General features: G+C 39.4%; 1 protein-coding gene across 2 annotated transcripts in view; it reads left to right on the top strand.

Moving 5' to 3' along the window:
• CNTNAP5 (contactin associated protein family member 5) overlaps window positions 1-16,645 on the top strand; it is a gene marked incomplete at both ends in the record, with an annotated part of 875,910 nt that overhangs the window by 389,917 nt on the left and 469,348 nt on the right. For both annotated transcript variants that reach the window (XM_079710301.1, XM_079710300.1), the window contains one exon: window positions 1,688-1,835. In XM_079710301.1, coding sequence (XP_079566427.1) covers window positions 1,688-1,835 — 148 coding nt within the window. The remainder of the gene's footprint in view (window positions 1-1,687; window positions 1,836-16,645) is intronic.

The raw sequence follows: 16,645 nt of genomic DNA, 5'->3' as shown, positions 1-16,645 counted from the left end.
CCGTGCCCCAAACTCATATTTCAAAGAAGCACATTTTGAAAAGAGCTACACTCTACAGGGAAGAGTCCTTCCTAGGTGGGCAAGGGATTGAGGAGGTTTTATATTTTCACATGTTGCTAAAATTGGAACAGGACATGTGGAAGATAAACCTGCTAAATAGAGCCATTCTTTTCTGGATTGAGACAATGGCCAAACATTTGACAAATCCACAGACAAGAATGTTGGATTTGAATCTCAAGGAATTCTTCTCCTCCAAGTCATTCTCTTGCACCAGAGTTTTGCTGCAAAGTAGAAAGTGAGCTTCTCCCTTCTTCATAAGCCACTATGTGATATATAACAGTGATTTTATTAATTGCAGAATATCAGAGTTATTAGCCAGTGGGTATGTTGTGTCCAGCAGAAATGTCAGATTGTTCAAAGTACCCTAGATTCACAGATGTTGTGAGGAGACAATCAAGATTGAGGTTTGGATCATTGAAATGGATTCCATTCCATACATACATCCTTTACTTGCTGTTCGCTTTGGCCATTTGAGAAACCAATGGATCTTCTTTTTATTGTTTGGTATTGATATGACATTAGCATGCAGGTTTTATCTGTGAATATTTGAGTCAGAAAAGAAGGTAGATGATAGCTCATTCATAATGAAGCAGGCAAATCAATGTGCTAGCTCACATCCTACCTTAAAGATTAGGTACAGTTGGGCTGATGAGAAAGTTCTGGGAATGGATAGTGGTGATGGGTGCACAATAATGTGAATGTACTTTATACCACTGAACTATACACTTTAAAATGGTTAAAATGGTAAATTTTATTTTAGGCATATTTTACCTCAATGGGGGAAAAAAAGATTAGGTTTGAGACTTTGGATTCCATCTGCAGAAAAAGTTCTACTCCAGAAATCATTCATCCAAATGAAGTCTAGGAGGCATAATTTTCGTGTGCCAAATATCTCCCATGCTGTGTATGACTTTGCTTAAACTTCACATGGAAATGTGAATATAAATTACATAAAAGTCAGAGCCTCCTGTTCTCCCTCATGGAGCAATTAACATCGGAGTAGTTGAAAAGTGTGACTGTAGAAAAATCATAGGCTTTGGAATAAGACAACTTTGGAATTGAATCATAGACTAATTACTAACCAATTAGATGATTTGAAGATTTTTTTTCCTCCTCCTTTCTCTATCTCTAGGCTTCAGATTTCTTTTTAATCTGTAAAATAGTAATAATGATAATGGAAAGTGCTTAGCGTAGTGACTGGCTTCAATTAATGGTAACAATTACTTCTGTGAAAGCCTCTCCTTCTAAGAGGAGACTTTTAAGTTATCTTCCATTCTGCAGTGATTATGAACATTAGGAATATCAGAACTTCACTGTGTTATTTACTTCGTATAGCTTTTAGATGTCATGTCTTATGATTTACTAAGGTTGACTTATTTATAAAATGTGGAGGAGGGAGTTTCTTAAAGAATAATGTACAGTATCTCTGAAAAAAAAAATACTGTATAGGACAAAATGCAGAATTTTCACCAGAGTCAGATTTCATTTGTAAGATCTGAGAAGTTGAAGATTTTCTCTAAAAGTTTATGGAGCGACATAGGTGGATTTCCAGATATGGTCCTTGAGCTCACGTGAAGGTGCTGCCATGGTGTCACAGACCTCACCTGGCCTCCTTTTCTCCCCACAGACCTTTGCAGGAAACATGAACGCTGACAGCGTGATGCACCACAAGTTACTGCACTCTGTGAGAGCCCGGTTCGTTCGCTTTGTGCCCCTGGAGTGGAATCCAAGTGGAAAGATCGGCATGAGGGTTGAGGTCTATGGATGCTCCTATAGTAAGTACCCACATGGATTATCAACACGTGTGTGTTGGCCATTGGCATGACCCAAGCTTTATCACGGTTACTGACGAGAATGCAATCTCAATCGTTTTAAAGTTATTTCTACACTCTAATGACTTATGCATATTTGAAACTGTGAAATTCAACCCAGAGATAGAAAAACTATTTTTTTTTTAATCTGTACAAGATTTATTTCATTAACCACAATGTTTAAGAGTGATGCTATACACCCTAATACAGAAGGAGTGATTCAAAATCCATCGAGTTAAAGGTCAGAGACAAAGTCAGTGGCTTTGAATCCCCAGTCAGTAAGCGTTAGAAAGCCGTTTCACTTGCCTTGGAATGATGACACATAGCATCAGTAGATCATTGTTTTGAGAGATGGTACTTATTTTAAAGGTTGGCCTTAAGCTTCAGTAACAGTGTCACCTCATATCCTTTGTAGTCACAGCTGCACCCTAACCCAACTGCTTTGTTTTCTGTGGGGCAGAGAGCAAAATCTACTGGTTCTTAGGTTATATAGGGATGAAGTAACTTGGTGGTGAGAAGATGTTATGGGTTTATCAAAAATAATGTTCAAAATGAAGAGTTCTTGGAGTTTGAGATACCATTTGGCTTTGCAATACTAAAATAATTTAAGTTTAGTTCTTTCCTAGAAGTGCGGTGAAGTATTATAAAACTCTCCCCTTCCTTGTTCTAGAAGGGAAAGAGAAGAAACATTTCAACCCAGGGTCACACATGAAATGCTTCTCTCTTAGAATTATGCAGGCCCTCCATCCCTCTGTGAGTTGTTCTGGCTGAATTTAAAAGTAGAGCTCCATCCTGCAGATAAGGAAGCTTGTAAACACTGGTAGAACTGGCAATCACTCTAGAATAAAATTATGCAGGGAAGATTCCCATCCCTATAACTCTTCTCTGCAGGTTTTATATTGAAATCAAAAATTGCATCATAATAAATTGTTTTTCTGTCTTAGCAGGGACATCTCCTGCTTATAATGCTAAAACCCAGTGACCCCTCATGAATGAACAAACTTGATTACTACCACTTCAATATAAATTAGTCCAAGAGATCCCTGTTTATGGTTACAGGAGTGCCTAATGTGTTGTATACTTGTACTGTTTTCCATCATGTGATCTACTGAAGGCTCACATCAGGATCAACTGAGTGCTCCTTAAAAATGTACTTCCTGAGTCCTGTCCCATACATACTGGATTGTGATTTCTTGGGAGAGGGACCCAGAAAGCTGAGTGTTAGCAAGCGCCTCAGGGAAACTATGCACATAGAGTCTCTACTGAAAATAAAGTCCTGTACAGAGGGGAATGACCTGTGAAAAGGTTGTCTTTATCTTGAAAGTACTTTCAGAAAGAATGTGTTTTAGAGCAGATGCTCCAGCAAACCACTAGATCAAGGAGAGACTGCCTTGCACTCCAGCCCTTCCATCCAAAAAACATAGCCATCTACAAGGCAAGGGTGTGTGTGCTTCCTAACCCAGGATCTGTGGGGCAGCCAGATTCCCATGCTACCTCTTCTCTTGATAACAGTTGTCACTACTAATGTTACCGAATACAAGTTCCTGTGCCCAATGCACAGTGCGGCCAAACAAACAGAAACATTGGAGTTTTGAGCAGAGAAAAGTTTATTGCAGGGCCGAGCAAGGAGAACAGGTGGCTTGTGCCCAAAAAACTCCCCAAACTCCTCAAAGGGTTTCAGTAAAGCATTTTTAAAGGCAAGGTGAGAGAGGGGCATGGTTGGTTGTTGCAGATTTCTTGGTGTCAGAATCCTTTGTTCTTGCAGCTGTCCACATAGGTCACATCATGATGTTCTTGTAAACCTCCAACAAGACAAATATTATTCTCTGTCCTGCTACTTTTTATCTTTAAAAGAGTGGAAAAGTGCTATTCCTTAAAGGTCAGAACATTGAGAATGGGCTGTCCTGAATATTTCAGGCTATAGACAACGTTCTTAACTTGAAGCAAAAGCAATAGAACACAAAGGTTAAAAGAAACAGATCTAATATGGAGTCAAACTTGTTCTTCCCTATTACACTAGGAGGTTTATTTTTAGGTACAACATGAAGCATTCATGCTGAAATAAAAAGTGTATTTATATCATTACTTCAGCCATCTATTTTGGTGTGATAATCCTATTTCTCTTTAACATGTCCTCCTACATTTGTTTTCTCTGTCCTGTCACTTGTCCTTGTTTTCAATGCCCATAGCTCTGCATGCTTGCACAGAAAGACTCATAGTGTCAAGTTAAATAATAGACTGTAGGGTAGAGAGAGACCTTTGAGCAACATGTTTAGTTTTTTCTGATGATGGACCCCTTTGAGAATCTGATGACAATGAGGAACCATCACTTAAGAAAAGTGCCTTCTGTAATATGCAAAATTTTCTACAAGATTAAAAGGTTCTCAGATCTGCTAAAGCCCAGATCTTGACCAAGCAAAGGGCTCCTGACATTGAGGTAGCTTTGTCCTACATGGAATCCTCTACAGGAAAGTTCTGCATCTAATAAATGCATACTCTAAGGAGATGAATTACCTTCAGGTAAACAGTGTGAGTGATGGGAAGTTAACACCCTTGGGAAGCTGTTGGACACAGAACACCCTTTTCTGGGATGATCTTCCAGCTGGTACTCTATAATCTTCAATCACTAGTCCTTGGGCTTTGTGCTTTTCCTTTGGGAAAAAAGAACACATCCCTCTCTCTCCAGTTGTATATTAAACCAAAACCTCAACGTGTCTTCTGGATCAAAAATTCCTTTTCAACATCATCTTATCCCCCTTTTTTACTGGTTCATTCTGATAAACATAAAACTTGCCTGCATAAGCCATAAAACAAAACAACAACTACAAAAGCCCAATGGTTCTCTTTACCTACCTGTCTTTCTCCTCTCCCCTCCTCCTCACAGAATAGCTTCTCCCCAAAAGTTGTCTTTAGTTACTGTTTCCACTTCTCCCCTCCCTTCCCACTGCAACTGTTTCCAATCAGTCTTTAGACATGTGGTGGTCAGTTTCATGTGTTAACTTGGGATGCTCTAGTCCCAGTGATTCAGCCAGATGCCAATCCTGGTGTTGCTGTGATGGGCTTATTTTAACATCTACATCATTTGACCTTAAGTGAAGGAGATTATGCTTGATAGTCTGTGGGTCTGATGCAGTCAGTTGAGAGGTTTTAAGATCAGAACTGAAATTTTTCCCTGCAGGCAGAAGAATTCCTGCCTGGGGACTACAGTTTCATCTCCTGCCAGAGAGCTTCCAGCCCACCCCTCCTGACAGCCTGCCCTTACAGAGGATTTCAGACTTGCCTTGCCAACCCATACAGTCACATAAGCCAGTTCCTTGCAATGAATCGACCTGTGTACAGAACCTGCTGATTCTATACCTCTGGGGGTGACCCTGACTCATGCAGACTGCTCTACAGAAACTAGATTAGTCAAGACCACCAATGACCTCCACGTAGCTAAAATCCAGAGGTCACTTTTCTCATTTCACTCACCTCTCAGAAGGATTTGGTTCAATTAGATATTTCCATTTTTTAAAAACCAGCTTTCTCTTTTATCTTGCTCTGTTCATTCTCAGGAATCTGTCTCAGGACTTCTACTTTCTTTTTAAAAAATTTTATTGAAATTTAGTTGATTTACAATGTTGTGTTAGTTTCAGGTGTACAGGGAAGTGATTAATATACATATGTATATATACATACATACATATATATATATATATATGCATGTGCAAGTGTGTGTGTGTATGTTCTTTTTCAGAATCTTTTCCCTTATAGATTATTACTCAAGGTATTGAGTATAGTTTGTTGTGCTATCAGTAGGTCCTTGTTGGGTATCTATTTTATATGTAGTCGTGTGTATCTCTTAATCCCAAACTCATAATTTATCCCTCCACGCTCTTCCCCTTTGGCAACCATAAGTTTTTTGTCTATGTCTGTGTGTCTATTTCTGTCCTGTATATAAGTTCATTTGCATCATTTTTTAAAAAATCCCATATATAAGCGTTATCATGTGTTATTTGTCTTTCTCTGTCTGGCTTACCTCATTTAGTATGATCATCTCTAGGTCCATCCATGTTGCTGCAAATGGCATTATCTCATTCTTTTTATTGGCTGAGTAATATTCCATTGTATATATGTACTACGTCTTCCTTATCTATTCATCTGTTGATGGACACTTAGCTTGCTTCCATGTCCTGGCTATTGCAAATAGTGCTGCTATGAACACTGGGGTGCATGCATCATTTTGAATTATGGTTTTCTCCAAAGACTTCTACTTTCCATCCACCCCTGCCCCCAACCAGTGCCCAGCTAAATTCACAGGGTTCCACGAATTTAAATGCCATCCATATGCTGATCACCTCCACATCTGTATCTCCTGGCCTGACCCCTGGAATTATATATGCAATAAGTTCGCTGTCTCCACTTGGAAGTCTAATAAATATCTTGAGTTTATTACAGCATAAATAGAACCCTGGATTACCATTCTCTCAACAACTTGCTCTTTCACATCTCCCATCTCAATAAATGGCATGATTCAGCCATTTGCTAGAATAGAAACATAGGAAGCAGCCTCGATTTCTCCTTTCACAGAATCTCTACTCCTTGCTGTGCATCTATGGCTCATAGCAGCCCTCCCAGTTCCTTCTTTCAAAACACATTCTAAATCCATGCACTGGTCCTGCTTCCCTGAGTAAGTGCACCTGTCAGTCCTCACCTGCAGCATTTAAATAGACTGCATCCTGGTCATGTCAGTATCTCCACAAACCTGTTTTTCATGTCAACATAGCCAAAGTGATCTTTATAAATAAGAAAGAAAATCATATCATTCCACTGCCTACTTCATTTAAAATTGAAGCTCTTATTGGCAAGTAAAATCCCTTGAGTGTATGTTGCCTACCTCTTTAACTTCCTTGTACTTTTTTCTGTCCATGCAGGCTTTCTTCCTATTGCTGACATATGACAGGCTTTTCCTGTTTCCGAGGCACAGAAGAGTTGTTCCCAGTATTTACATGGTCATCTCCTTCAGTCAATGTGATTCTCAATTCTAATATCACCTCTTAGAGAAATCCGCTCGGGTTAGCCTTCAAAGTGACCTGCACTGATTCCTGTGCACCAACCATTAACCCACAGTTATATTACTCACTTTTATTTTCTTCCTGGTGCCTGCCACAAACCAGAATCTAGTTTGTTTGTCCTGGCTGACTTGTTGATTGTTTGTCTCTCTGAGTCCCTGCACTAGAATGTAAGTGCCATGAGGGCAAGCACCTTGCCTATTAAATGCCAGCATGCATTAGACACAAATAGGTATTCAATAAATATCTGTGGAATGGATGGATACATATATCAGTTCAGTCTCACCGTCTCAGCATAAGCCACCATGTTATTATTCTGGAATTACTTGCCATTAATACACCCACTGTAGTTTCTAGGGAACTGATTTTTTTCTTTTGCCTCATAAATCTTTTTCTCAAAATTCTATTTGAGTGTGTTGCTAAAGACTGGTAGAAATTTAATAGTTTGATAATTTCTGAAGACAAAGTTCTACAATTTTGGAAATCATTAATTCAATCATTTATTTATTTAGTTAACAACATTCATTTAGCACTTGACATATACTATGATTCATACAAAGCTCTGGGGCTTTAAGGAAAATAAGACCTTTTTCTGGACTTCTTTAAGTCCTGTATTTTTCCTTTGGAACATTCTTTTTTTTTAAATTTTATTTATTTATTTTTGGCTGTGTTGGATCTTCGTTTCTGTGCGAGGGCTTTCTCTAGTTGCGGCGAGTGGGGGCCACTCTTCATCACGGTGCGCGGGCATCTCACTGTCGCGGCCTCCCCTGTTGCGGAGCACAGGCTCCAGACGCGCAAGCTCAGTAGTTGTGGCTCACGGGCCTAGTTGCTCCGTGGCATGTGGGATCTTCCCAGACCAGGGCTCGAACCCGTGTCCCCTGCATTGGCAGGCGGACTCTCAACCGCTGCGCCACCAGGGAAGCCCTGGAACATTCTTTATGATTGCATTTCATAAGTTAATTGTGTACTTTTTTTTGGCATCTGTCTCTTCCCATTTGACTCCCATGTCCTGGCTATTGTAAATAGCGCTGCTATGAACATTGGGGTACATGTATCTTTTTTAATTATAGTTTTCTCCGGATATACACCTAAAAGTGGGTTTGCTGGATCAAGCTGCTGCTTTTTTTCTGAAATATCCTCATTCCCCTTCACTGGGATGACCCCTGATGGCCATTCACCACCCAGATCAAATGTCACCTGGTTTCTGACTCCCAGACCCTATCATGTGACCTCATTTTATGAGCTTCAATTCTAGGTCCTATCTTGTTAAATTAAAATTACCTGGTGCTTCCTTGCCTAACAACTAGTCTCTTTATAGAACATGATGGAATCATGCCCTAACTCTGCTACCTGAGACCTAGATCAGTGTCTGACAACTGCTGTATGCTCCCAGGATATTTAATGTTTTGGCTCAAAAGCCGAACCATCCTTACTCATTTCTGAAAGTTTTTATTGTAATTTTTAAAAAAATTATATATGCTTTTTTTTAAAAAAATATTTTATTACTTTTTATACAACAGGTTCTTATTAGTTATCCATTTTATACATATTAGTGTATATATGTCAATCCCAATCTCCCAATTCATCAGTTTTATACTCTTTTTAATGGGTCCTCTATTCTATATATTTTACAGGTAATGAAAATTTTGAGCTTATGAGAATCTTCCTTATATACATGGTTTCTTTACTACCTCACATTTTTTCTCATTGAATAATAGAGAATATCATGGTTGTAATTCCTAAATTGAAGGTGTTTGAAGCCTCCTAAACCCATTCTGGTATATTCCATTTTAAAATCTCTAGAAGTAAAAGCATGTCTCCATTTTCTCTAAATATTTATGTTTTTTAAAATCTTTTCTCTTTGATTGCCTTCATTCCCTTTTATAAATGTCAAGGTGACTGTTCTACTTTACCAAGGTTCCTTTTGCTTCCACATCCCCAGGGCCATCTTTTTGCCATGGTCACAATGATGTTCAGAGAAACAGATTTCTTTTGTGTGTTCAGGTATGAACACTTGAACAAATGGTCTGCTCTTAAAAAGATGAACCTTCCTGCAAACACTCTTGACTTCTCTGAGCTTCTGTTTCTCATCTATAAATGAGAGTGGAAATTATTTTAAAGACGGCTATGTCATCTTTGAGTTTTGATGTATCAAGCCTTGAGCAGAGTATCTAGCAAAGAATCTGTGCTTAGTAAGTGACGGCTAGTATTAATGTAGGTGTAGATCCATAGAGGACATTCTTGTATTGCCAGTATAAGTGGTCTTTTTGGGAAACATTAATCATATTCTCTACCAGGCAAGGGCCGTCTCGTCTCAGATTTGGATCTCTGTTTGCTGTTTCTTTCACTTCTGTTGTCATAATCTTTGGGATCTCAATTTCCTGCCACTTTCAGATTCTCTCTCTCTGCTCAAGAGTAGGATTGTGACCTGTCTCTTCATTTTACAAAGACCCAAGCACATGAGGTCTTTCCCTATTATGATTACTACTAATTCCATGGAGTAAATATCAATAATTCTATGGTAAACCAAGAGGAGAATTGTCGCATCTTTATAGATAGTTATTTTGAACAAGTTATGCCCTCTTGCTGTCTGTCAAGTTCATTCTGGCTATGCCATGTCTCCCATATATGGATGGATATCTGACAGCCTAGCTTGCTACGTTATATTCTCCTAAGAATTAGCGAATACCTCTTACATTACCAGTTTTCCGCCTGTGTCACCTCCATGGTCAATGAGGGCATCTGGTTTTTAAGTTTTCCGTGAGTGTTTTCTCTCTCTGATCAATTTTCAGATTGATTAGTCTTTGGTCAAACACATTCATGCTGGTGAACCAAGCAAATAAAGGATATAGGTCCTGCTACATTGTTGAGTTGGTGATATAAAGATGCACACATGAAATGAGGATGTCAATGTAGAATTGTCTTAAATAAATCATCTTTTATAGAGACTGTGAGAGAAGAAGAGATGGGAAAATGAGGAGAATCATTCTTAGTTGTAATTCATGTCTACTCTTCCTGGGAGAGAGAGCCAGTATCTTCCCTATTGGTGTTAGTTATTCATCATTAAATTAGCAATTGCCATTAGAAATGCCACCAGCATCACCATCAACACCCCCTCCCCCACTGTCAGTTACCATGCACAGTGTGGTACAACACACACGCCAAAGCTCACAACAATCTTTTAAGATAAGAATTACTACTCCTAGGTATATAGAAAAGAAAACTGAATTTTATAAAGGTAAAGTGACTTTAGATAAATTAGGCAATTTGCATCCTGAGCCAAATATTTTTTCTGAGCTCTAAAAATATGTATTCATTTGCCTGATTGATGTCTCAATTTGGTCATGTCATAAACAGCTCAAATTGAACACATCCCAAAGGGAACTCTTAATCAACTCTGACTACACTCAGCATCTTCTTGTGGTCTTTCTCATCTCCATAAATACACCAGTTGCCCAAACCAGACCTGAGAATCTTTCTTGAAATCTTTCCTTTCCCTTACCTCCCACAGTAAATTCAACAGCAAGTTCTATCAGTATTATATCCAAAAATCATCCCAAATACTTCCATTTCTTTTCATCATCGCAGTCACTAGCTTAGTTCAATTACATCATCTGTCATCTGAATTTTTAACATAGCAACCTACTTTCACTCCTCTTTTCTTTTAGTCCATTATCTCTGTGACAGCCTGCAGAATCATCATGAAATACAGAGCTGAACCACTTCCTGCTGGAAACCTTTCAATGCCTTCTGCCTGTGCTTAGGAACAAAGTCCTGTGAAGAAAGAATAGGACTGGAGGACCTGGCCTCTGCCCACTTCACTGCCCTTACTGTCCAGCAATATCCTTTCTTCTCTGGGCTCAGACACTACTGGCCTCTGTCCTGCCCTCTGCGATGTCATGTTCTCACCTCTCTCAGGACCTTCTAGCTGGAATGCTCCTCCCTCCCTCTGACTTCTTCAGCTCATCTCTTAATAAGCCTCAGCTTTATTATCATCTTCTCAGACAGATGCCCATTGAGTCTCAATTTAAATAAGGTTACTCTTATTTTTCTATCTTAAGACATACCATTCTTTTCTTTCAAAGCATCTGTTTGAGCTGTTCTAACAGAGCACCATAGACTGAGTGGCTTATAAACAAGCTAAATCTATTTCTCACAGTTCTGGAGGTTGGAAAATCCAAGATCAAGGCACAGCAACTGATGTGTCTGGTGAGGGCTCACTTCTTGGTTCATAGATGGTCATTTCTCACTAAGTCCTAACCTGGTCGAAGGGGCAAGGGAGTTCTCCAGGGCCTCTTTGATAAGAACACTAACTCATTCATGAGGGTTCCACCCTCATGACCTAGCACCTCCCAAAGATCCCTCCCCCTAATACCATCTCATTGGGGATTAGGTTTCAACATGTTATTTATGAATTTTGGGTGAATACAAACATTCAGTGTATAGCAATCAGTATCTATCTATCTGTCTATGATCTATCTATAGAATATCTATCTCTATCTCTATGTAGAAAAAGAGAAGGAGAAAGAAATTAGATGGACAGATAAATAGATACCTAATAGTTGTTTACATGTGCATTTCATTGTGAATTACCTGTCTCACCTACTGGTTTATGAGCTCCACAAGGTTAAGGACCATACCTACTTAGATACCCAGTTCTCAGCACAGAACAAGGCCCATTTCAATTAAATCAATTAAAATGCTGAATGAACAACTTCCCCAAAGCGGCACAGTCTGTACTGTTCCTGTCTCCTTGGGCTTTCCACTATATGTCTGGAAGTATTTAGTCATATGACATGGGGAAATTTTATTAGAGGGAAAGTATCATATTCAGTTTTCTAAGACCCATAATATTTTTTATTCACAAAACCAAAGTGAGCAACCTACAATTCCTGAGCATATGTTGTTAAGATGTCAAGGGACAAAGTTTAGCTGTTGCACAGTCCAGGAGTTCCTGGGCTAATACTCCTTGATTTTTCACTTGTGTTCTGAAGCCTAACTCTACATAAGAATCACCTGTGGATATATATTTGTAAATACATACTCTGACCGTACTCCATCTAAATCTTAATCACTGTAAGGGCCCCAGCATAAGCAGTTTTATTTTCTGTTCCTAAGTAAGGGTTATATGGAGCCAAAATTTAAAACTCTTGTTGCAAAATCCTCTTCAAATTCTGAGAGTCAGTTCATCTTAGGCAACACTGTCATTTTCATGTCTGTGATTGCTAATCTTACGGATTTTCAGTGTCACATAAACACGTTTAAAGGCAGTATGCTGTGGTAATATTAAACAGATGGGTTCTACACTTAAACCACCAGAGATATAAACTTAGATTTATCACCCACCGATTGTATAATCTCGGACAATATTGGGTCCTCTGTGGACACAGTTTCTTTTTTTTTTAAACTCTTTTTTTTTTTTTTTTAGATGTTGGGGCAGGAGTTTATTAATTAATTTATTTATTTTTGCTGTGTTGAGTCTGAGTTTCTGTGGGAGGGCTTTCTCTAGTTGTGGCAAGCAGGGGCCACTCTTCATCGCGGTGAATGGGCCTCTCACTGTCGCGGCCTCTCCTGTTGTGGAGCACGGGCCCCAGATGTGCAAGCTCAGTAGTTGTGGCTCACGGGTCTAGTCGCTCCGCGGCATGTGGGATCCTCCCAAACCAGGGCTTGAACCTGTGTCCCCTGCATTAGCAGGCAGATTCTCAACCACTGCGCCAGCAGGGAAGCCCCCCGCAGTTTCTTTGTTGATGAAGGGAATGGTAATAATAGTGATCATTTCATATATGCAAATTACTTAAAATAGTGCTTGGCATGTGAGAAGCATTCACAGAGTGTTAGCTGTGTTCATCATTACCTTCATCTGATAATTAAGCTGGTTACCAAACTTCTCCCTATTTTACCTTTTCCTCCTTATTCAGGACCACACAGCCACCTGTACCTCAAAGGAAAGGGGTAAACATTTTTACATACCAGGTTTCTAAAGCTTCCAACACCTTCATCAGGCCATCTGGAGACTTCAGGCTATGTGAACTTCTGTCCAGGGTCTTCTTTTGAATTTCTTTTAAACAAGGAACACTAATCAATTTTAAAAGCATTATATAAATTCTGATAAGGCATAATGATCTTTCAGTCTTCCCTCATTAAAAAATTACAGCCATCATTTTCTATCTCCAGTTACCTTCTTTCTACAAAAAACAGACTGGCTCCTATTTGGTTAATTATTGCCAAGTTGTGTCATCCAAAATGCATCAGGCTCAGAGATGAAGTCATATTCTCTTTCCCCATGTAAATTTCTTTGTCATTCTAGCTTCAGCTGCCCTCTTTGTTGTTGGTCTCATCATCTGGGACCATTTATCACACATGGTAGAGACCACAGAGTCATATATTTCATCCTTGGCATGCCAAGACCCATATGGCCGTATCACAGGGAACTTCAAGCTTGAGTTTATAGCATGCAAACCCTGGGGAAGAGGAGGTATGGGGTGACAGCAGTCAGACCTGGGGGCTTGGAGGCCCCTGTGGAAGCTTTGAATCCCACTTTGGAAATCAGAGCATTTTATCATTCATTGCAACTATTTCATTCTATAGATAAGGAAATGATGGCCCAGAAGATTACTTAAAAATAAGTTAATTAAAAAAATGAGATCTGCCTACTCTTCTTTCTCTTAGTTCATCTAGGAATCACTGAACAATCTGTTCTGTGAAGAGACAAATACACATATATATGTAATAAAAACATGTTAAATAAAAAACACTGCAGTATGCTACCTTAAGTCAACTTTTCTGATCTATCTTAAACAGCTTCACTGATTGATTCAATCTTAAAATCCCTTCAATAGACAATAAACATTACTCAGTAACCCCCCCCCCCCCCACCTCTGCTCAGCTTTGGAGACAGAGAAATAAGTAACACAACCTCTGCTATTTTGGAAGTTAAGGATTTTAGTAACTTTGAAAAGCAGGCAAGTAAATGGTCGTAGTGGAAGTTGAAGAAACCAAGTCTTTTGTAAGGCTAGCAAATGAAGGGAAAACCCACAGCTAACAAGTTTCCTGATGAATTAATGTCCTGCTGCCCAGGGTGTGATTTGACCAACTATATCCCTCTGAGTCCCATGACCCATATGCTAACAGTGATCATTTTAAAGGAAAACATAAAAGGAAAAATGACCTAATACTTAGATCAACCACAATGCAGCAGTGGGTTCCCACACAAATGCCAAGGGCTTGCCTCCTACAGTTTGTTTTATGTTTACTCCCTGTTGAAATTGTCACGGGAGTGATTTACTGTGATTCTCCCACTGGCCTCCTGGCACTAAGTGCTGTAGATTTTGCCCAGATAGAATCATTAACAAAGAGCATTCAATTTCCCCTAAATGTAAAAACATGATAAATCTTTTATTTTAGACAAAATAACAAATAGTTGGGGGCAGAGGGGCGATGGTAGCTCTCCTCCCATTTTGACACTTATTTAAATGTCTCATTATGGGAACACTTTCAGGGAGCAATTGTGTTGTTACTGAAGCCAAGTTGGTGTGCTCAATGCACAGTGGGTCCAAATAATACTGAAACATCAGAGTTTGGAGCAGAGAAAAGTTTATTGCAGGGCCATGCAAGGAGAACAAGTGGCTCATGCCCCTCAGAAACCCCAAAGTGCCCAAAGGGTTTCAGCAAAGCATCTTTAAAGGCAAGGTGAGGGAGGGGTGTTGTTGGTTGGTGCAAACTTCTTGGTGCAGAATTCTTTGTTCTTGCAGCTGTCCACACAGGTCAGGTCACAATGCTCCTGTAACTTTTATCTCTATATGAATGGAAGAGTTTTACACCCTCAAAGGTCAGAGCCTTGAGAATGGGCTATCCTGTATATTTCAGGCTGTAGACAACATTCTTAACTTGAAACGAAAACAATAGAATACAAAGGTTAAAATAAAAGAAATAGACCTAATATGGAGTCAGATTTGTTCTTCCCTATTATAGTGTGTTGTGGCTGAAGACCACTGAGGCTCCTGTGAAGCAAGGGAGCAGTTCGTAATTGAATTATGCTCTTCTCACAAGGGTTAGCTGCTCAGTAGCAGCCTTTGCCTTGATCATTCCTTCTGTGAACTTGTGAACAGGATTTATGAAACATTACCACCCCTCTGCTAAAACCTTCTGTTAACCTGTCTGCACCTTGGGGTGACCATATGTCCCAGCCTGCTGCATATCATTCTAGTCCATGCTTGTCAACTCAGTTTTGTTATCTGCTCCCCTTTTCACTCTCCCAAGTCCCCTCTTTGGGTAATAAGTTGTAGGTATAATTACATTTCCCTTTATTGCATCTTATACCAGCAGAGTGATTCATTTGCCTTGTCAGTGTTATTGTGTCTGAGTCCCTGAATGGGACAGCCCATGTCGCAATGATTTTGCATCTCACAGTTCAGCACAGTGACCAAAAAGAGTATAGAATGTACCCAATAACTGCCAATGCACTTGAGAATAAACAAATGGAAAGATTTCTACTACTAGAAGATTTATCTACTAAAAGATTTATTTTAGGGAATTCCCTAAAATAAATATATTCATTTGGCTTAGTCTTGTATGTAGTGAAGAGCTCGGTGCACTGCACATTTTAGGTGTGCTCAGAGTGTTACTGAGTCCAAGCTCGTACTGCTCATTGCACGACAGGCCAATAAATAGAGAGATGAGCTGCTGGGACAAGGAATAGCAACTTTATTCCGTAAGACAACAGAGCAAGAAAATGGTGGACTAGTGTTCCAAAGAACCATCTTGCCCGGGTTTGGATGCTAGTTTCTTTAAGAGGGGGAGGTGAGGAGAGGAGGTAAAGCAAGAAGGCAGTAAGTTGTTGCACATATTTCCTAGTTCCAGCCAGACTCCAGAGTGGATGGGTTAATTTCTTCCTTCCTGCAGCCATTCACAAGTGGGCCTGGTCAGGATGTTTCCTGTGAGCTTAAATACATGTATTTTAGCTTAAGCTCAGACACAGGAGGCAGGGTTCCCAGACATGGGCCATCATGTATACTTTAAGCTATAGGTAACATCTCTTTAGTGATTCATTTGTAGCAAAAGCAATAGAATACAAAGTTTACAGTAAAAGAAACAGATCCAATATGGAGTCAGATTTATTCTTCCCTATTACAAGAGGTGTCTACAAGTATAAGATTGCCAAGAAACCTAGACGTTTTAAGAAGGCAAATGTGACTGTCAGAGCAAAATATCTATCTGCTAAAGTTAGGATTAGAATTTAGAGTTTAGATTTTGTTTTTTGTACTACGACTGTTCTTTATGTTGTCTTCTTAAGACCTATTCTGTTTTTCCAAACTGCTCTCATGCACAGACACATCAGAAATTCTGTAAGAAAAGCTATTCTTAGGAGTTGTCATAGTTAGTTTGGAAACTTACATTGTTTACACAGTTCATCTGAGGTTATCATGTGCCTCTGATAAGGCCTGGAAAAGTCACAGAGTTGGTGGAGGATCTTTTTAAATTTGAGTTCACTGTGGAAACCTCTGTGGTCTGTGGATTGCTAACCAAAGCCCTCAAGTGTTCAGTGCAAGTGTATGGTCTGAATAATAATCCCTTTTCTTATATAACGTATCATGAGATAAGCTTTGCACTGTAATTGTATTGAAAATCATGTTTACTGCAAACAGCCCCAGAGTGAGCGGCACTGATTTTCTCAAGATGAATCGATGGTTTCTCTTGTCAACTTAGAGCTCCAGCTTTCCTTCT

Source organism: Hyperoodon ampullatus, assembly GCF_949752795.1.
Source record: "Hyperoodon ampullatus genome assembly, chromosome: 8".
Lineage (NCBI taxonomy): Eukaryota > Metazoa > Chordata > Mammalia > Artiodactyla > Ziphiidae > Hyperoodon > Hyperoodon ampullatus.
This window is presented reverse-complemented; position numbering and strand designations above follow the sequence as displayed.